General features: G+C 42.0%; 1 protein-coding gene across 1 annotated transcript in view; it reads left to right on the top strand.

Annotated features, from left to right (window-relative positions):
* Window positions 1-18,982, top strand: part of ntn1b (netrin 1b) — a 42,708-nt gene that overhangs the window by 13,576 nt on the left and 10,150 nt on the right. The window contains exons 3-5 of the mRNA XM_086170405.1: window positions 13,870-14,058; window positions 15,094-15,243; window positions 17,550-17,603. Coding sequence (XP_086026531.1) covers window positions 13,870-14,058; window positions 15,094-15,243; window positions 17,550-17,603 — 393 coding nt within the window. The remainder of the gene's footprint in view (window positions 1-13,869; window positions 14,059-15,093; window positions 15,244-17,549; window positions 17,604-18,982) is intronic.

The following is an 18,982-nucleotide window of genomic DNA, read 5'->3' as shown; positions in this document are numbered from 1 at the left end:
AAGACAAGAAAGCTCCTTATAGTTGCATGCACTGGTTTCACCCAAAGTCCAGCGTCCTGAGGCGATGACACTGCGTAGAACAGTGGGTGACACAGTGGTGAAGAAGCAAGCCTCCAGAAGGACATCAGGAAGATACCCCCCCATTTATGACCTGCTGAGTTTCAAGGAGTAGCTTACGTTGCAAAAACATGTCACTAGCCTTGAAAGACCAAAGGACCAGTCAAGGTACGGGTCTACCACACCAGACAAGAATCCAGGTGCAGGCTGTGCAAAGGTGACCCCAAGAGAATCCAGCAAATCATAACAAGGGGGCTGACACTGTACACACGAACATCTGTACTGGGAATGGGCTGGAGGTCTGAGGCTCAAGGTGGAAGACACTTCCAAAGGAATTCCAAAACTTCCGGTTCCAGACTGAAAAACAGGTGATGGTGAATCAACCGTACCTAGTTGTGGGGGACAAGCAGCATAATGGTGGATGAAGCGATCAAAAGTGGCTGCAATATCAGGGAGAACGTACACATGAAGCTGAGGAGGAGGAGTTGGAGAAGTAAGGGCAAGACTGGTACCAGGAATGATCTGATCACTTGGAGCAGCAATCCCAACCAAGATTGGAGAATGGCTCCAGCAGATACCAGGTAGAAAACAGCTCGGATCCTGTGCAGAATCCTCAAGCTCCTCCTCCAACCTGAGGTTGATGGAGACACAACACCACCCAAATGGGGGAAAGAGGGATTTTTTTGTCTTCATTATGAAATGGCAAAAGCAATTGGCTGGAGATAGCAAAGAAGCAATACATTTGACCAGATGCAAGTTGATCACAAGGACACATGCAGAATACACAATACAACCATTCACTTATTTACACCTATGGACAATCTAGCTTCTTCTTAAGCTACTTCTTTTAAAGACAGCAATGGAAGGAATATCTTGGATGCCGAGATCCACAGCACACATTAAGCAAACTCCCCGCAGTAAGGCCCTGCTCGGCCGCTGGAATTGAACCAGAAACCTCTTGCTGTGAGCGCTGACCAATCGAGCCTGTTCAGTCAAACAAACAAACCCGAAATGTAATGAAAACACTCACCCAATCGTTAGTGTTGAATATCCTCATTCAGCCAAAATGAACACAATGTTGAGGGATGGGACCATATCCATCCCATGAAGTCAGAATGTCCAGTCGAAGCAAAACAGCCGGATGCCCGTGGCCCCTCGACACATTCACCACATTTCCCACAAACTGGTTGAAGCAAACCCGAGGCAGGAAAACAGCAGCACCCATGTCCCTCTTTTTCCACACCTACGGTGTTGCCGTGCCACATCCCATTCATGACGATATTCAAGGATTCAAGAAAAAAAAGCCCCACATGTATTATATTTCAGAAAATGTTTCGTCTGTTTATTCCTACAGAGATGATTTTACCAACAGTCTTGTCACGCATTGTTAATTAATTTCCTAGTTGCATGCACAGAGTAGAGCACGTAGTCCCAAGTTGACAACACAAGCCAATGACAGCACAATGTTCCCCAATGGATCCATTAAATTTATGCTATTAATGTTTGTTTTAAGTCCAGACTGCTGTCCTCTACGGGTTGCTCAAGCAACAAACCACACACGACCTCACGTATTTTCATTATTTGGCTTTTATACAGACATCATCTCTGATGTGGAGTGGTTCCAGTATCTGCGAAGCCAGAAAAACAGACCGAGAAAAAGAAACCCCTTATTCCACTCCTCTTTTTGCCCCGAACCCGTTTCGCGTGTTGCGCTTTTATTCTCTATAAACACCGCCAAGATTCATCCCAAATGAGGGTAGGATAATGGACGATGGGCGTCTGAGTTCTCGGGCGACGCTCCTCAACAGAATCGTTGCATTTACATAGCTTCAGCAGAACGCCTACACTCAACTCCCTTGGAACGCATTCAATGCCGCAACAAGAGGATAAATGGGCCGAGGTACGCTGGCCATCGTGCATTATTTTTCATAAGAGAGTGTGTGTTATCATTGGCACTCCCTCGCAAAGACTATTTAGGAAAGACTGCGCCGCCATTATATAACATTGGGCCTTTTATCGGTGAGATCACGGTACGTCTCAGTCTGACCTCACACATCACAAAACACCTGTGGCTGTCTTTCCTACACTGTAAATAATTCTGCAAATAAATCAGAAGTTCTCAAAGACTTGAATGTCTCGGATATCAAACTTGTTGATTCACCGCCGATCCCTGATCTGAGCGACGACCATCTTTCCTTGCCATAAGAACAGACATTTGGTTTTGTTCTCGGCACTTTTTTTTATTTGTGGAAATTTTGCACAAGTACAAAAATAGAATAAGATAGAATAGAATAGAATCAAATCGAATAGAATAGACTAGCTTTTGATTGTCATTATATTTCAATAACGCACCAAAAAAAACTTTTTTAGAATACTCATTCTTTTTTCAACAATCTCGATTATTTCAACTCAGATGGGATAACTGTTAAAATAAATTCAGGACTTTTTGTGACAGGAATGTGAGTAACCTTGAAAATATGTAGGTTATTTTGGGGAAAGCTGGATGAACTTTGGAAGTGTGTATGTGGGGGGTAATTTTGTTTGAACCATTACATTATGAAATGCAAAATACTTCTGAGAGCATTCAGGTTTTACCTTTCGCATTAAGTGTACCCTTTGCAGATCAGCCGTTAAAGCCTACGTTTCCTGTCTGTGAGGCCACTAAATCGTAATTACTACCTTCAAATCTTAAGAATTATTACCCTCCGATCCGAAATGAATTTGCCTGACGCCGCATCGCATAAGCTGATTTCTCAGGGCCCTTAATGACATACGCAGAGAGGGAGCCTACGGTGCTACTGCTGGGGCCCTTTATGTCAAGGCAGCGCACCCCCTCCACACCCCGACCCTTTGCCAGGCAACAGCGGTTTTACGAGCGGTTGCTCGCACAATGGCGCGGGGCAGGCCGATTGCTTGGCTAATTGATCTCCACCAGAGATCACAGAGCCGGACGAATAAAGAAAGGTGACGCCTCCCATTACATCAGCGCATGGCGCATGGTGAGACGAGTCATTGGAGAAACATTTCCCACAGCGAGGGAGGCAGAGACTGCTTAGGGAGGGGAGAGTCGCACAGGGCGCACACATAAACACAAGCGCACGCAGATATACACAACCATTTATCAAGAGCAAGAAAAGGGTTCTCTTCTTAGATTCCACTGTTGGACAAAGGCTGGTGACTAAAACTCGACTTGCTTAATGGAAGTTTCCAAACAAAATAACCACAGTGATTCTTGAAACACTAATTATTGCAGCCTGTGTCATTGTTTTTCTCTATAGCTGATAATTTCACAACACGGTTTTTGACAAATTTTATCACCGCTATTATGCAAAAATAAATATTTCTCTTGTAGTGACACAAGGTTGGCCCCGCAATGTAGATGGGCCAAGGGTACAGCGTTTTTAATCCTGGACAGTGAGTGCGAGGGATGAGAACAAACCAGAAGAAAGCAGCGGACGAAAAGGTAGAGGGAACACAGGAAAGAGGAGAAGGAGGTGATGGGTGAGAGGAAGAGAAAGCTACAAAAATGTGTTAAATCAGGCACCTTTGTGTCGTCAACCAAAGAATCAGCACAAAAACGTGCTGTTCTACTATTAGCATTTTACTGTCATTTCAAGAAGGCTGTCTTCTTTTTCCTCGTTTCTCGTTTCTCACTTTATGGTTTTGAAGATTTGAATTGGACATTTTAATAAAAAGGAAATTTAATTTTTTTTAAATATGTGTTATATCCAAATCCATATCCTTGGGTAGTGTGGGCGCCTGTGTACATTAGAATCTCAATTTATGAATGCCCGCAATTACAAACAAATCATAAGTTTTCATGAAGGAACCTCAGTGTGTGAATACACAAACAGACAAACTCATGGGCTTTCCACGATGTTGCATAGCAACTATTGTGCATGGTACTCCGCGTTGTTTACATCGTTCATCAATGTGTTCCCCTTTTATACTGTTTTTTTTTTCAGTAAGTTAGCTCTCGGTATTTCTCCCCAAAAAGTTAAAAATGCTAGTGGTGTTGAGAAGAAGTTAAGAAATTATAGTCGATACAAAGAAGGAAATTATCGCTCAAGGTGAGAGCAGTGTTCATACTACAGATCTTGCTAAGCACTACGACATGACGAAGTCACCATCCGTACAATTCTGAAGAACAAAAATGTGCAAAAGACGACTGATGTGGCCAAAAAGATTAACGACATTAACAAAGCAAATTTATCACATCTTAGAAGATCTAGAAAATTAATTGTTTGTTTGGATTAATGAAGGACAGCTCGCTGGAGATAGCGAGGGTCTCATATGCGAAAAGGCTCTACTTTTACTGATTTAGTGAGGGAAACACAGAGTACATGTGCTGGCAAGATGTCTGGCAAGAAGCACAGTAATAATTAAGGCTATCTTTAATTCCTTTCTGTTTTTTTTTGCCACAAATAATCCCATAAAAAAATTCAAAAGAAATCAGTATGTTTTTGGGACTGGAGAACAGTCACTGGGAATCAGAGAATGAATTCAATTCATAAGCGGTGGTTCTACTCCATTCTTATGAACTTTGAAAAAAATCTTAATTACAAGTTACATTGTCCTGTAAACATGAGAGCCACAAATGTTTTTCTTTTCTTATTTGAAAAGTAGTCTGCATGTGTTATGTCAATGGGATGCTGTTACAAAGAGCCGGATTAGATTTGCAAGAATTGTTTTGCTTTTTTAGTGAATGCATAATGTTTTGATTGTTGGGTGTAAGGTTTTGTGGGTTCCTGCATGGAGTTTGCACAAATAGCTTGCAGCCTCTAAAATAGCACTAATACAAAAAGAAAGATGTAATAACTGCAAAGGAATTCCATTTAAGGTTAGTGTGAACTTAGGGGTGACATATACTTTGTGCCGTCGCCAACCCAACTGGAGGTCTTGAGGTTTAGCAAAACCATCAAGACTATAATGCAGCTTATTATTTCATTGAATTTAAATGGATTTCATTTTGTTGATGTGGGTGCAAGGATTTAAAAGATGTATATTTTTAATCTGATCGATCTGGTTTTGTTTTAAAGAGAGGCCTCTGATTTTCATTATTTCCTTCATTATCTATCTTGCTTACCTATCCCAGCTGTCATTGGGCGGGAGGTTGTGTTCAACCTGGACCGGTCGCCGGTCAACCAAATTGCCGCAATCGTCCCCTGTCATCCATTGTTATTAACAATTAAGTCTTTGATTAACCTACCTTGTATTTTGAACCGGAGAAAAGCCAGTCAGGCAACTTGAAAATACTCTGGGTTTTCAGTGTTGTTAACCCTTGTGTGGTGTTTTCACTTTTGTGTGTGTGTGTGTGTGTGTGTGTGTGCCCACAGACCCGAACACCACACAAGGGTTAAGTTCGCCCAAAATGTCTGTTTGGCAGAATGTTTGGGGGTTAATTGTCTGCTAATGAACACTTTTGACAATATCACAAGGGGATATTGGGTTGCACCTATCACATGATATCCTAATACCAGTATCCCTGATCCACATTCTAAGAACAACTGATCCTTCAGAACCTTTTCCATACTTTCAGATATGATTGAACACAATTCAAATCAAAATGCATTAGCAGAATGCTATTTCATATTTAAAAAGGTGGCAGCATTTTTTGACTCATCATAAAATGAGTAATAAGTTATCTAAACTGCATTTTAATTTTCTTCTCCCAGACTGCTCATTCGGTGACTTTATACAAAATAAAAAGCAAAATATATTTAAAATATCCCACCAAATGATCAAATTTCAAATAGAAGAGTATAATTTATTAAATAAAATTCCTTAGCAGAATGTGGCATCATATTTTGACTCATAACTAAAACGAGTAATGAGTAATCCAAACTGCATTTTCATTTCCTGCCGTGCAAAAAAGGTATCAAAATTCATATGCGTTCGCAATCCCAAGCAGCGCAGGAGAGTGACGTCAGAGGCTGATCTTCTTCCTCATGACTTGTTTGGGTACTAGGATATGGAACACGTTCAGCTGTTTACCTGCTGGCTAATCGCTGATACTTGTTCACATGGGCAGACAACTTCTGAATTGGATGCCCGTGACAGACCTGCGCAGATTACAGAGAGTTTTGTCAAATACTCTGGCCTAACAGACACTGTTATCAACAATGTTGACTGAGCTGGCCTCCCCACAGTCCTTCAACAACTTGATGCGATGATGCCTTGAAGGGGACGTCCGGCCACCAGTACACCTTTCAATGTAATCAAAACATACCGTGATAACGTTGTCTGTTAGGGCAGAGTATTCAGCCTAGCTCTCTATAATCTGCTCAGGTCTGTCACGGCATCCGATTCAGAAATAGTGAAGTGAAAAGTGAAAGACACAGCAGAGCTGTTCAGTACTGAGAGTCGGTTAGTTAGAGCAACATCGTTGATAGCAGTATCATGCAAATCTTACGATTGCAGAGTCAGATAGAATTGTTAGTATGGCACTCCCACGGCATTCACTCCTACCCAGACAATTTGTGAATCAGATGCAGTGACAGACTTGAGTAGATTATAGAGAGCTTGGTTGAATAATCTGCCCTACCAGACACCGTTTTCAACGACATTGCCTGAGCTCGCCTCTTCTTAGCCCTTCAACAACTTGAGACAACGGTGCCTTGAAGGGGACGTACGGCCACCTGCATCCCTTTCATTGCGATGGAAACTGTTCAGAGAAGAGGTTAGCTAGGGCAACGTTGTTGATAATAACGGTATCATGCAAATCTTACAGTTAAAGAAGCAGATAAAATTGCAGACAATTTCTGAATCGAATGACCTGAGCAGATTATAGAGAGCTGGGCTGAATACTCTGCCCAAATAGACACTGTTATCATGGTACAATTTGATCAAATCGAAAGGGATGCTGATAGCTGGGGTCCCCTTCAAGGCGGCACCGCTTGTTGATGGACTGTGAGGAGGCTAGCTGAGGCAACGTCGTTGATAACAGTATCTGTTAGGCTAGCGTATTCAACCAAGCTCTCTATAATCTGCTCAGGTCTGTCATGGGGATCTTATTCACAAATTGTCTGGTAGGAAGGGAGCACCATGGGAATTTTAGGCTAACAAGTATGAGGGATCAGCTAGCAGGTCAACAGCTGAATGTATTCCGTATTCCAGTGAGGAAGAAGATTGGCCTCTGATGTCGCTCTCCTGTGCCGCTTGGGATTGCAAATCCAAATTGAATTTTGAAAACAATTTTTTGCGTGACGGGAAGGGAAATGAGAAAGCAGTGTTCTTTTCTTTTTCATTTTAATTGCGTCATAAAAGATGTGACCTCAAGAAGAAAACTGAAATGCAGATTGAATTAAATATTACTCATTTTAGTTATCAGTCAAATTACACTGCGACATTCTGGAAATGAAAAAGCATTTCTGCTAATGAATTTTATTTAACAAATTAGACACTTCCAATTGAAATTTGATAACAATTTGAGGTGTATGTGTGGTGCTACATAAATAAAATCTGACTTATCTGCCCTGTAGCTGTACGTTGAACTGATAAAGTGAATTTGACTTGCAAATTCTACCAACGAAGCTTTGAAACCATTGTTTCACAGATGTTTAGGGACCAGAAAACAATGCACAGAAAGAGAAAAAAGTGTTTTGTGACCCCAAAGGCGACTTCCTGATCCCTCACTGCAAAACTGCAATCAACTTTCCTCTGGCCTCCCGAGGAATGCTTGGCCATATGACAAGTGAACCACAAGTAAGCATCAAATTCAGAAACGTGGTGCAGTATGGCTAACTGTTCCTCAAAAAAGAGGAAGTATAATCTTTGGTGCTGAACACAAGTTCAAAGGAGATGAAACCAATGAAAGATTCAAGGACTCCCTTGGCCCAAAAAAATGTCAAATGGAAATGCAATGACCCAGGATATTGAATCCCGTGTGACTATCCTTCAACATAGTAGGATCTGCCCAATTACAGGCCCCTCTGGACAAGGGATCAGATAGAGATAAGCACTTTATGAGACACTGGGATAGCACGTTGAAGATTCCAGAGACTGGACCTTGTCATTGGTTATTTCCAAAAAGAAAGGATGTCTGTAATGGTTTTAGAATAATTTATCCAAGGCGTGGTTGCAGTGACCCCCATGATGATTATCCAAACTCCACTGCATTTCAGTCCTTGATTGATTCAAGATGTCCTTATTGTCATTGCACATTTTCAGTGCAATGGAATTTCTTTTTGAGAGTAGCTCTTTTCACAGCAGCATACTTTGGAGATAGCGGCAACCTTAAACAGAAACTTAAAATTACAATCAAAAGGACAAATGATGGGAAAAAGTACCAGTAAATGAATGTCTGTTAGTGTAGTGTGGTGGCATGGATTCTAGCCAGTGCAGAGTATAAAGGTCCAACTCCAGGGGTGGAATGATGATCTGTGGTGCGGTCTTGGTGATCGGAGTTCTCGGAGGTCTTACCTTTCTTCTGAGCTGGAGAACCAAATCCACTGGCAGATGTTTCTGCGGAGCCCATATTTGGTCACTGGAGCTCCATGGACCTTCTGATTACTTTCTCCAAGCAACTGACAAGCATTACAGGAGAGGCAAAGAGCATCTGCATCTCCGTGGAGATTAGTCAGTGGATCATATGATCCTGACTGCATCTTATTAACAACCAAGTGGCCAGTTTATGTTTTTTTGAGGCATGTGAATATTTGACCTGCCACAAAGGGAGCTGCAAGCTTTAAGTATGCTTTCATGAGGGTCCTGTTTCTACAATCAATGTCTCTCAACTTCCGACCCACAAATCACTCACACTGCACTATTAGGCAGTTAAAGGGAGAAGCAATGTAAGCCTCAGAGAGCAGCAGTTTGATTGGGAGTGCTCAATGATAGAAATACTCATAATGAAAATACTTCTTCTAGATATTGCTGTTTTTTTACTGTTTATTACTGTTTTATTACTGCATCAATCCATTATCTCCGGCTTCTCCTGTAATTAGGGTTGCTAGGATGCTGGAGCTTATTGCCTCCTTCCCTTGGCAAGAGGTGGGGTTCACCTATTATTGTTATTATTATTATTATTATTATTATTATTATTATTATTATTATTATTATTATTATTATTATTATTATTATCCATCCATCCATCCATCCATCCATCTTCTGATGCCTATCCTGAACTCAGGGTTGCAGGGAGATGCTGGAGCCTATCCCAACTGTCATCGGGTTGAAGGTGGGGTACACCCTGGACTGGTCGATCGCAGAGCCACATATACAGATAGACAACCACTGACTCTCTCATTCGGGGCAAATTTTCCAATTTTTCCAATTAATATGCTAATATGCTTAATATCCTTTTTAGACTCTGGGAAGAAGCTAGAGAACCCAGACGAAACCCACCCAGACACGGGAAGAACATGCAAACTCTACACTCCCTTGTTGGAATCAAACCAGGGTCCTTCATGCTGTGAGGCAAGCGCTAACCACTGCCACCCTATTATTATTATTCTTTTTATTATTGGAATTCTTACTTTTATTATCATTATTATTATTCTTTTTCTTGTTATTATTATTTTCATTTGAATAATAACAATAACAATAATAATAATAAGAAGAATAATATTAACAATAAGAACGACAACAACAACAACAACAATAATTATAATAATAATATGGATATTATTAAATCATCATATGAAATAATATATATGGCAGGGGTTCATATATGGCTGGGTATATAGTAAAGCACTTCAATTCCTCCTGGCTTTGCACATAATCCATAAACTTTTTAACACTGAGAATCAGATTGAGGTTTAAAAGTTCACACTTGACAAGTCTGCCGTCATCTCACTGCACAGCAATTGTCTCCAACATTTGAACCCCCCCCCGCCAAAAAAAAAAAAAAAAAATCCTCAGGATTGCTATTTGCCATTAATAAAACATTAATAACCCACCTTTGGAGTGTACTTACATAGGTGTGGCAGTGAAAATCATTTAGATTTTTTTTTAATTAAGAAAATGTGGATTCTTCATGTTACAATCAAGGCACCGTTTGTGCTTATGACCCGATATATCTTCTCAGATGAGATAAAAGATGGCCAAAGTACCGAAGACATGAGAAAGGCCTCTGGTTTTAAAGCAGGGGGGTCCCAAAATGTCCTGTTAGTGTTCAGGTATTTTTCATGCATCTTTAATATAAAACATATAATGTTCTGTGGAGCTGCATGAATAGTAATGAAGTGCATCGGCGCTTTTGAAATGTAGCCCACACATACTACGCGGGGGTTATGAAAGCATTGTGTAACCTACGTGCGCCTGTTAAGAAAATATCTCTTCAGGTATTTTTGATCCAATTACCGAATGCGTGTGGGAGCTTGGTCAGGTCAAGATGTGTGTCAGCACGGTGATAAAGAAAATTCCACTGCCTGATTTGAAAAAAAACACAAAAAACAAAAAACAAACCAAAAAAAAAAAAACACTATGTAACGCTTGAAATAAAAATCACAGTAACTGAATGGAATCTGTACAATCAACATAGTATTACTGCTTTATAAGGACGTAATAACAGTGTCTTACACTTGTTACTAATAAGTGTTGTAACATTATAGAAACACATCGTCACTGTCAACTAGCTATTTTACCAAACTGGTAAGTTGAATCACTGTCACAATAATTTTAAATTATACTACAACTCATTCGATTTGTGCAAATTTCAACAGTGTGACGGATTAAGGGTCACGCATTATTTAAGGTTTTTTTTTCAGCAGTCCATTGGGGAGAGTTGCATTTTACTCACGAGCAGTTTGAATTCCATCCTGCTCTGCCATGTGAAGATGAGCTGCATTCTTTTCCGTGTAGGTCACGTGTGTATGCGCACACAGACACACATGCATGCACATAGTCGCTGTAACCAAGCATGATTTGCAGCTAATTGATGAGACATTCAATTGCTTTGGAAGGTGTTCCTCTCATGTCTGAGAGACCGCCTCCGCCGGACTGCGAGATGCGTGATTTCCGCGCAGTATGCACACCCACCCGCAGAGCCTACATAGATGATAGATGGCCCTTGAGCACACTGGAATAGCATAGCTCCAAGTAGGCCCTTGAAAGTGTTCTGTACATCTAGAAGCGAGCACCATGTTTGAAGCAATGATTCCTCCCCAACGTATTCCACTTTTTTTTCCGTTTAAACGATCACCCCGTTTCTATTGATGTCTTTCCATGAAGTTCTTGTTGTTAAGTTTCCCAAACTCTTAGTCGCTGCCAAATTTCCTGCGGTCTTAATGAATGTAACAGCTGACACCGAGCTGAGAGAACAAATAGTGTAGGCTTTCAAAATCATTGGCGAATCACTGGAAGATAAGCTTAGTATGGAAATGATAATATAATGATAATACTAGTAGTAAGATAATATTACTAGAACTACTACTTCTACAAATAATGATAATTATTATTATAATGAATATTTGGTATTGTTATGATAGCATTATAACAACCATAATTGTAATTTTATGTTTTATGATTATTATTTGATTTCTGTTTAATTGTATTTGTAATAAATAAATAGATAAAAAAATATGATATTATTAGATATGTTATAATTATTGTTAGTAGTAGTAGTAGTAATATTATTATTATCATTATATTATTAAAATTGCTTCCATACTAAACTTTTCGATCACCATTAGAGTAACAATAACAATTCTCTATATGATGAATATCTATATGTTTATGTGATGTGAATGAATGAATGAATAATTTATTTTATTGAGGCTGGGAGCTCAATACATGCCAATAGTCAAGCCTGACCAAGTGAGGAAGATAATCAGAGAGGTTTACCAGTTTTCAGGCTTTCATAGATGCGTTCGTTGTTTTGAATCAGGGTACCAATCACTCACTCACACACACACACACACACACACACACACACACACACACACACACACACACACACACACACACACACACACACACACACACACACACACACACACCCCGCTAAGTGCCATTAGGAGCTAACCCCTCCTTAGGGGCTTATCAACATCCTGCTATTGTCAGTGCTGTACAATTACTGCAGCGGCTGTATGAGCAGAGCCAGGATGTGTGAATGAGATAACATGGGAGAGGGGCCTTCTTTGGAGATGGCGGATTTGAATCCCATAATAGTCTCACACGTTTAGAGAGCGGCATGTTTGAAAATGAGTGGCTGCGGGGATGGCAAAGCGTTGTCTTTAACCAGACTGTGTTGAAGTGAACGGAAACAAAATCGTCAAAAGTTTGACTCTCTGGCTGGATGGAGGGAAGTGTGTGTTGCCAGTGTATGTGTGTATGTGTGTGTTGCAGTCAGGGTAGGGGAGTGTGGGAGATAAGCCCTTAACAGCTGCCAAACACCTCTCCTAAGTGGTGTATGTGTGTGTGTGTGTGTAGGCCTCCCACTCAGCATGGGTGTTTCTAAATCCCAACCACCTGCCAACTCTGATCTCTCATGGTAGCCATGAGTCTGTGTGGGCTATGGCCCACAAATGGCAATCACACATGTATGACGTCTTAAAAACCGGGCGTCTCTCTGTAACAGCCTCAGGAGAGACACGCTCAACTAAAATGTCGCCAAAGGTGTTTTCTGTCAATTATGCATGTTAGCATTTACCCATGCCACTTGCCATGGATGGTCTGCATCAAATACCTGCATTGATCTCGCTCAAACCATCATATAGCAGTCACTCTCATTCACGCATCATGTAGACATAGGAGCATTATGTTCCTCATTCACTTGTCATGTCAAGACATTCAACCATTCACACTCCTATTCACCCTCTCATTCATACATTATATTGAGCCATACAAGCATTCACACTCTCACTTATACTTCATACAGACTTCTTTCATTCATTCATCATATTGACATACACAAGCATTCACCCTCTCATTCATACTTTAAATGGGACACAAACAGTATTCACTCTTACAGTCACCATGTCATTCACTTCATTAAGATATGCAGCTATTTACCCTCCTATTCACCCTCTCATTCACAAATCATGCAGAGACATAAAATTATTCAGTCTCTCATCCACCAGTCATAATGAAACACAAGCATTCACCCTTCCATTCATACTTGATACGGGAGGCAAACAGCATTCACACTCTCATTTACACCTTATATACTGTATATAGACATAGAAGCATCACTTCCTCATTCACCCGTCATATTGACACACAACCATTCACGCTTCATGCTTCATATTGGAGACATACGGTATTCACTCCCCCATTCACTCTCTCATCACATCATATAGAGACATACAAGCATTCACCCTCTCATTCATACTGCATATGGGATGCAAATAGTATTCGGCCTCTCATTCACGTCATACAGAAACAATCTGCATCAAATACTTGACTGTCGCACTGATCTTAATTAATTCACCCTGTCACTCAAACTTCATATAGACATGCAGCTATTCACACTCTCATTCACCCTCTCATTAACACATCATGTATGGACATACAAGCATTCAGCCCCTCAGTCATATCGAGACATATATCCATACACCCTCTCATTTAACCTCTCATTCACATGTCATATAGAGACATACAACAATTCCCTCTCTCATCGTGGCCAGTTTCAACCTCTAATGAATTTCCTGCGTGTTTTTGGCCTGAGTGAGGCTGGAGACGCTACAATGAAATGCCCTGTTGGAAGCTGCTGCGTTTAGCTGTGCATCCGAGGTCTCCCCAAAAACTTAAAGAAGAAGTGAATGCAACGGACGGACAGGGAGCTCCGAGTGCATTACCTCATGTAATGTTGTGCTGTTTACGTTGTTATGGATACCTAAAGTGCCAAAGCCCCCTTCTTGCCCCTACCAGCCTGCCACTGCAACCTGCACGCCCGCCGCTGTCGATTCAACATGGAGCTGTACAAGCTGTCAGGACGCCGGAGCGGCGGCGTCTGCCTCAACTGTCGTCATAATACGGCAGGACGCCATTGCCACTACTGCAAGGAGGGCTACTACCGGGACATGACAAAGTCCATCTCGCATCGCCGAGCTTGCAAAGGTAAGGACACGTCCCTCTCACATTCCCTAGCTCCCCTGGTAATCAACCCACCACATGGTTTTGCATCTTGGCATGAGCACCTAAACAACAAATGAGCATGCGACAGGTTTGAGGCCGAACCCCCCGGAGGACTCGTGAGGAGTGAGTTGAAAGCTGAGCCCCATCTGCTTCGGGGGTAAAAAATCCCTCAGCAAACAAAAATGCCATCCTGTCCAAAAGAGCCTGCACAATAGCAAATTACCTGTCGCTATGTTAAAATGACATATTATTCATAGTGGACTCACAATTCCAAGATCTCCAGATCATCCAAGTAAGAAATTTGATAATTTTGCGTATTCTATTGCATTCCATGGTTTTTTTTTCATTTCTGTGGTTGCATTTCAAAAAACCTATTTCTCTGCCTCATGGTTAAATTTGAAAGTGGAGGCTGATTTTGATCTCTTTCATTTACACAGCATATAAAGAGTTTCAGCCATTCACGCTCTGATTCACGCTTCATGTAGTCGTACAGCCAGTCACTTGGTCATTCACAAAGCATATAGACACAAAATCTCTCATTCATACATCATATATATTTATGAACACCCATTCACTTCCTCATTTATATGTCATTGAAAAACAAACTGCAACAGCTCTGTTCAGCGGCTCTCAAGCATTTAAAAAACTGATTTCACTGAGAAAAAGACATTATTATTCAACAGATATGCAAAGGAGAGCAATTTTACATGGAGGTGGGAGAAAACCAGTTACACATTGGAAATTACACAGCCATAGCCAAAAAGCCCCGTTTTAGTCAGAAATATGTAATTAATCAATTGTTTGCTGTTCAAAGAGCTCAATTAAGCCATTCTATGCTAATGTTCAAATGTTTTATTGTGAGAAATGTGAGTGATTCGAATAGAGGCTGACACATAATGCCATCATTATGAGTGTTATTTATCTGGAAACTTACTCTTCTTCCTTGAAATCAACGTTTTTACACAATCATTGTCAAAATTTGACACATGTGTTTATATATTTCTTTCTCATCACAAGCCTGCGACTGCCATCCTGTCGGCGCAGCGGGAAAGACGTGTAACCAGACTACTGGCCAGTGCCCCTGCAAAGATGGCGTGACAGGAATCACGTGCAACCGCTGCGCCAAGGGCTACCAGCAGAGCCGCTCTCCCATTGCCCCCTGCATCAGTAAGTTTTAATTTCGCTCGGCTTCATGAGTTGTAGTTATAATGTTATTATATGTCAATTACACAACGAAGTGGGCAAACCCCATACAGGACAGTTGGTGTTGTGAAGTACACAATTTTGCCTGAAAAGTGAAGCGAGTGTTCGAGGACCCTAAACCTGCATTCTTTAGAATGGCCAGCAGGGGGAGACTGTGGTCATTGTAATAAATACAAAAGCAAGCCCACATTTATTACTAATTTCTTCCTAGTTTATGGTCTCAGTCATTAGTTCCGGGTGTGTTTTTAAATGTCATTGTGCCAAACTTGATACAATTTTAAGCAGAAAAGGATAGCACGACCTGCGTCCTTCAAATTGAAATGTGACCTTCGCCTCCACCAAGCTTCACCTTGTCCCACAAACATTAAGATGGTGACAGCCTCATCCCCAGCACCGGCTGTTGTTGGATTTTCCATTCATATGTATCAACCAATTGCAGATGGACTGAGGACTGTAAATTAAACTTTGCATCGCTCAGTCATGTTGAAATCCGTTATAAACTGGTTACAGCGCTGTTATAACACATTTATAACATGGCTTTAATTACTTTTTTGACGATGTCTCGCCCTTACATCGGAGCTAGCTCTCTACGGCCTCACGTGCACGTGCCTTCAACAGCAACCCCCACCCCCCCCCCACACACACAATAAATCCACAGAATTTGAGGGAATTATTGCTGATGTGTTTATTGGCTGTATCTGTTGCCTGCAGGCTCCAGGTTCTGGGTCAGTGTTCGCTAGCAACCCATGCAAACATGAATATCCCGTTTGTGTCTCTTTTTTTTATTTTTTTATTGAGAAGCAACAGGTAGCCGGCTGGCGCAAACAGATAAGATAGCAATCGTGACCGCGGAGGCCACTATTTCACCAGGATTGACATGCATGATAAATGAATGCATCTATACAAAACAGCTATGATTACACCTTTGACCGGAAATCCATTGTCATTTAAATCCACCAAACTGATCGGGTAGCCTTGTGTCATTTGTTTGGGAGGGAACAAAAAAGGGGGGAAGCTTCACTTCTGATTGATAACGCATAACGCGTTTACAGTTTCAAAATACGCAGCAAAGGTTGGCACAGCCATGTGGGATAGTTACCGTAGCGTGATTAAAATGTGCACAGCAAGCATAGAAAGATGAAATTTAACAAACTCACATTTTGCACAGCAATCAGCCACAAGCAGGATATGACATCAATTCTCACACGGCTCATCTTAAATGGAATTTTGGAGTCCCCCCCCCCCCCCCCCCCCAACTTTTATCCATTATTTATTTGGCTTCATTGGGACATGCTAGTAGCTAGCTGTACGCTAGTGGCTTTCACCTTTATATAGGAAAACTGTTAGAAAAAAAAAAAAGCACACACAGAATAATGTTTCTAGGACTTGTGTTTAGGGGTGGGGGTATTTCGGGGGATTTGTCCCCTAGCAAAATGTAACAGTTGAGTAATTTCTTTTAATAGAGATCTGCGTGTGTCATTTTTTTAATTGGGACAATGCTAGTAGCTGGTCATATGCTGGCGGATTTCAACCTCATATAGGAAAACTGTTGGGAAAAAGCCCACAGTTATGTTTCTAGGATGTGTGTTTAAGGGTGGGCATATTTCGGGGGATTTGTCCCCTAGCAAAATGTAACAGTTGTGTAATTGTTTTTCATAGAGATCAGGGTGTTTCATTTTTTCTAATTGGGACAATGCCAGGCAAACCTCATACGCAAACCTCATAGTCATACGCTAGTGGATTTCAACTTCATTTAGGAAAACGTTCAGAAAAAAAAACAACACACAGAGTTATGTTCCTAGGACATGGGACTTGTGTTTGTGGGAGTTGAACCGAGCAAAATGAAACAATTGTGTAATTCTTCTTTTTTCTGAGATCTGCATTGTTTTTAATTGGGACAATGCGAGTAGCTCGTTGCACACCAGTGGATTTCAACTTAATTTAGGAAAACTGTTAAAAAAAAAAAAGCAACACATTGTTATGTTGCCAGGACTTGGGTTTTAGGTCGGGGAACTTTGGGGGATTTGGCCCCTAGCAAAATGTAACAGTTGTCTTCTTTTTTCACAGAGATTCAGGTTCTGTTTTTTTAATTGTGACAATGCTAGCAGCTAGTCGTATGCTAGTGGCTTTCAGCTTCATTTGGAAAAACTTTTCAAAAAGCAAAACACAACAGACAGTTATATTTCTAGAATTTACGTAATAGTAACAGTTATATAATTACACTTGTATTACAACAAGGCCTATCCTTTTTGCTCTCTTTCTTCTTTCAGAGATCCCGATGGCATCCCCGACGTCAACCTACAGCAGCTATGAGGAGCCGTCAGGTGAGAAACACGTGTGAATATTCCGGTGACAAGAACAAATGGGGATAATTGAGGTCACCCCTTATGAATCATAAGTATATCTTTTCCTAGAGCACAGTCGCCAAAGCATACGCCAGTTCAATGTGGTCTGCTGCCGTTGTAAATTTTCCTAGCGCTTCCTGTGGCGCGCTTGTATTCTTAGCTCGCGCGGCGGCCTGCCCCCTCGGGGTTCCAGCCTTAATCTGATTACATGCTTCATTTGCGCCAGTTTGTATTTCAATCAAGGAGCGGCTGCGCTGGCAGAAAAGCCCTCCCCCGACCGATTGTCCGCCCGCTCTGACACCGCTCTCTGTTTTTCGGAGTCGTGACACCGGGGCGATCGCCCGCCGTCATCTTGACATGTTGCATTTTTTCGGCCTCCGAGAAACCGGGTCGCGTGTGCCGAATAACCCTTCACTGGTCGCAGGTTCAATCGCCCAAGCCGAGTCGCCTCGGATCATCCATCAGGGATGATGAGGGGGCGCGCCGCCTACTTCGCCGCTGTTGTTAGCTGCGTGTTTTTTTTCTCGCCATAGTCACGGCCGCGTGAAGTTTCAATTCTTGTCGGACACCACCCTCTGCATTAGGAACGGCGCCCCCCCCGCCCTTGGGGACACCGGTAGAATGAACGTGGCGTGGCCGCTGCCACACAAAGGGGGTATTTGTTCTCCCGGCAGGGGGATTGGACCTTAATGAGCGCCGCGGGTGTAATGGTCCAGACAGTACAGCAATTGCCGAGGCTAATGGACAACGTCATCTATCAAAGCGAGGAATGAAGAAGGCCCCCAGGGGCCAGCGAGAGATAAAGAGCCCCCCCGACACACACACACCTCCCCCCACACTCTCGCCACCTCATTTAAATGGAAATCGGGCATGCTGGATATGGGCTCATCAAATTAATTTACTTTGGGATTTCCATTTTTTTATTTGCCTCCCCCCACCCGAGAAAGCAGGCAGGCACCGGTGGGGCTTTCTCCACATACATGAATTTGATCCCACATCCGCAAAACCCCGCTTTTTTTTTTTTTTTTTTGAGAGGGAGGAGAGGGGCGTTTTTTTCTTCCTCCATGATTACCCGGGCAACCTCATTCACACGGAGTATAATGGGGAAGAAAGGGGAAGACTGGACAGAGGGCTGGAAGAAATAATGAAGTTTGTCCATATTCAGGCAAGCTGAAAGGTCCCCTCTCTCTCTCAAATGCCCCCCTCCTTTCTCTTCAGACTACCCAGCCCAGCTTTCCCACTCCCCCTCCAGAAAAGAGCACAAGGCTTACTGCTCTGGGAGAGGCAGAATCGGTGGGGGCGATGGGTGGGGGGGGGGGTGACACACATTAGGGGATGATCTGGTTTCAATTTGTGCC

This window comes from Fistularia commersonii, chromosome 23 (assembly GCF_037954325.1).
Source record: "Fistularia commersonii isolate RoL2024-O1a breed Wild chromosome 23, RoL_Fcom_v1.0, whole genome shotgun sequence".
Classification (NCBI taxonomy): domain Eukaryota; kingdom Metazoa; phylum Chordata; class Actinopteri; order Syngnathiformes; family Fistulariidae; genus Fistularia; species Fistularia commersonii.
This window is presented reverse-complemented; position numbering and strand designations above follow the sequence as displayed.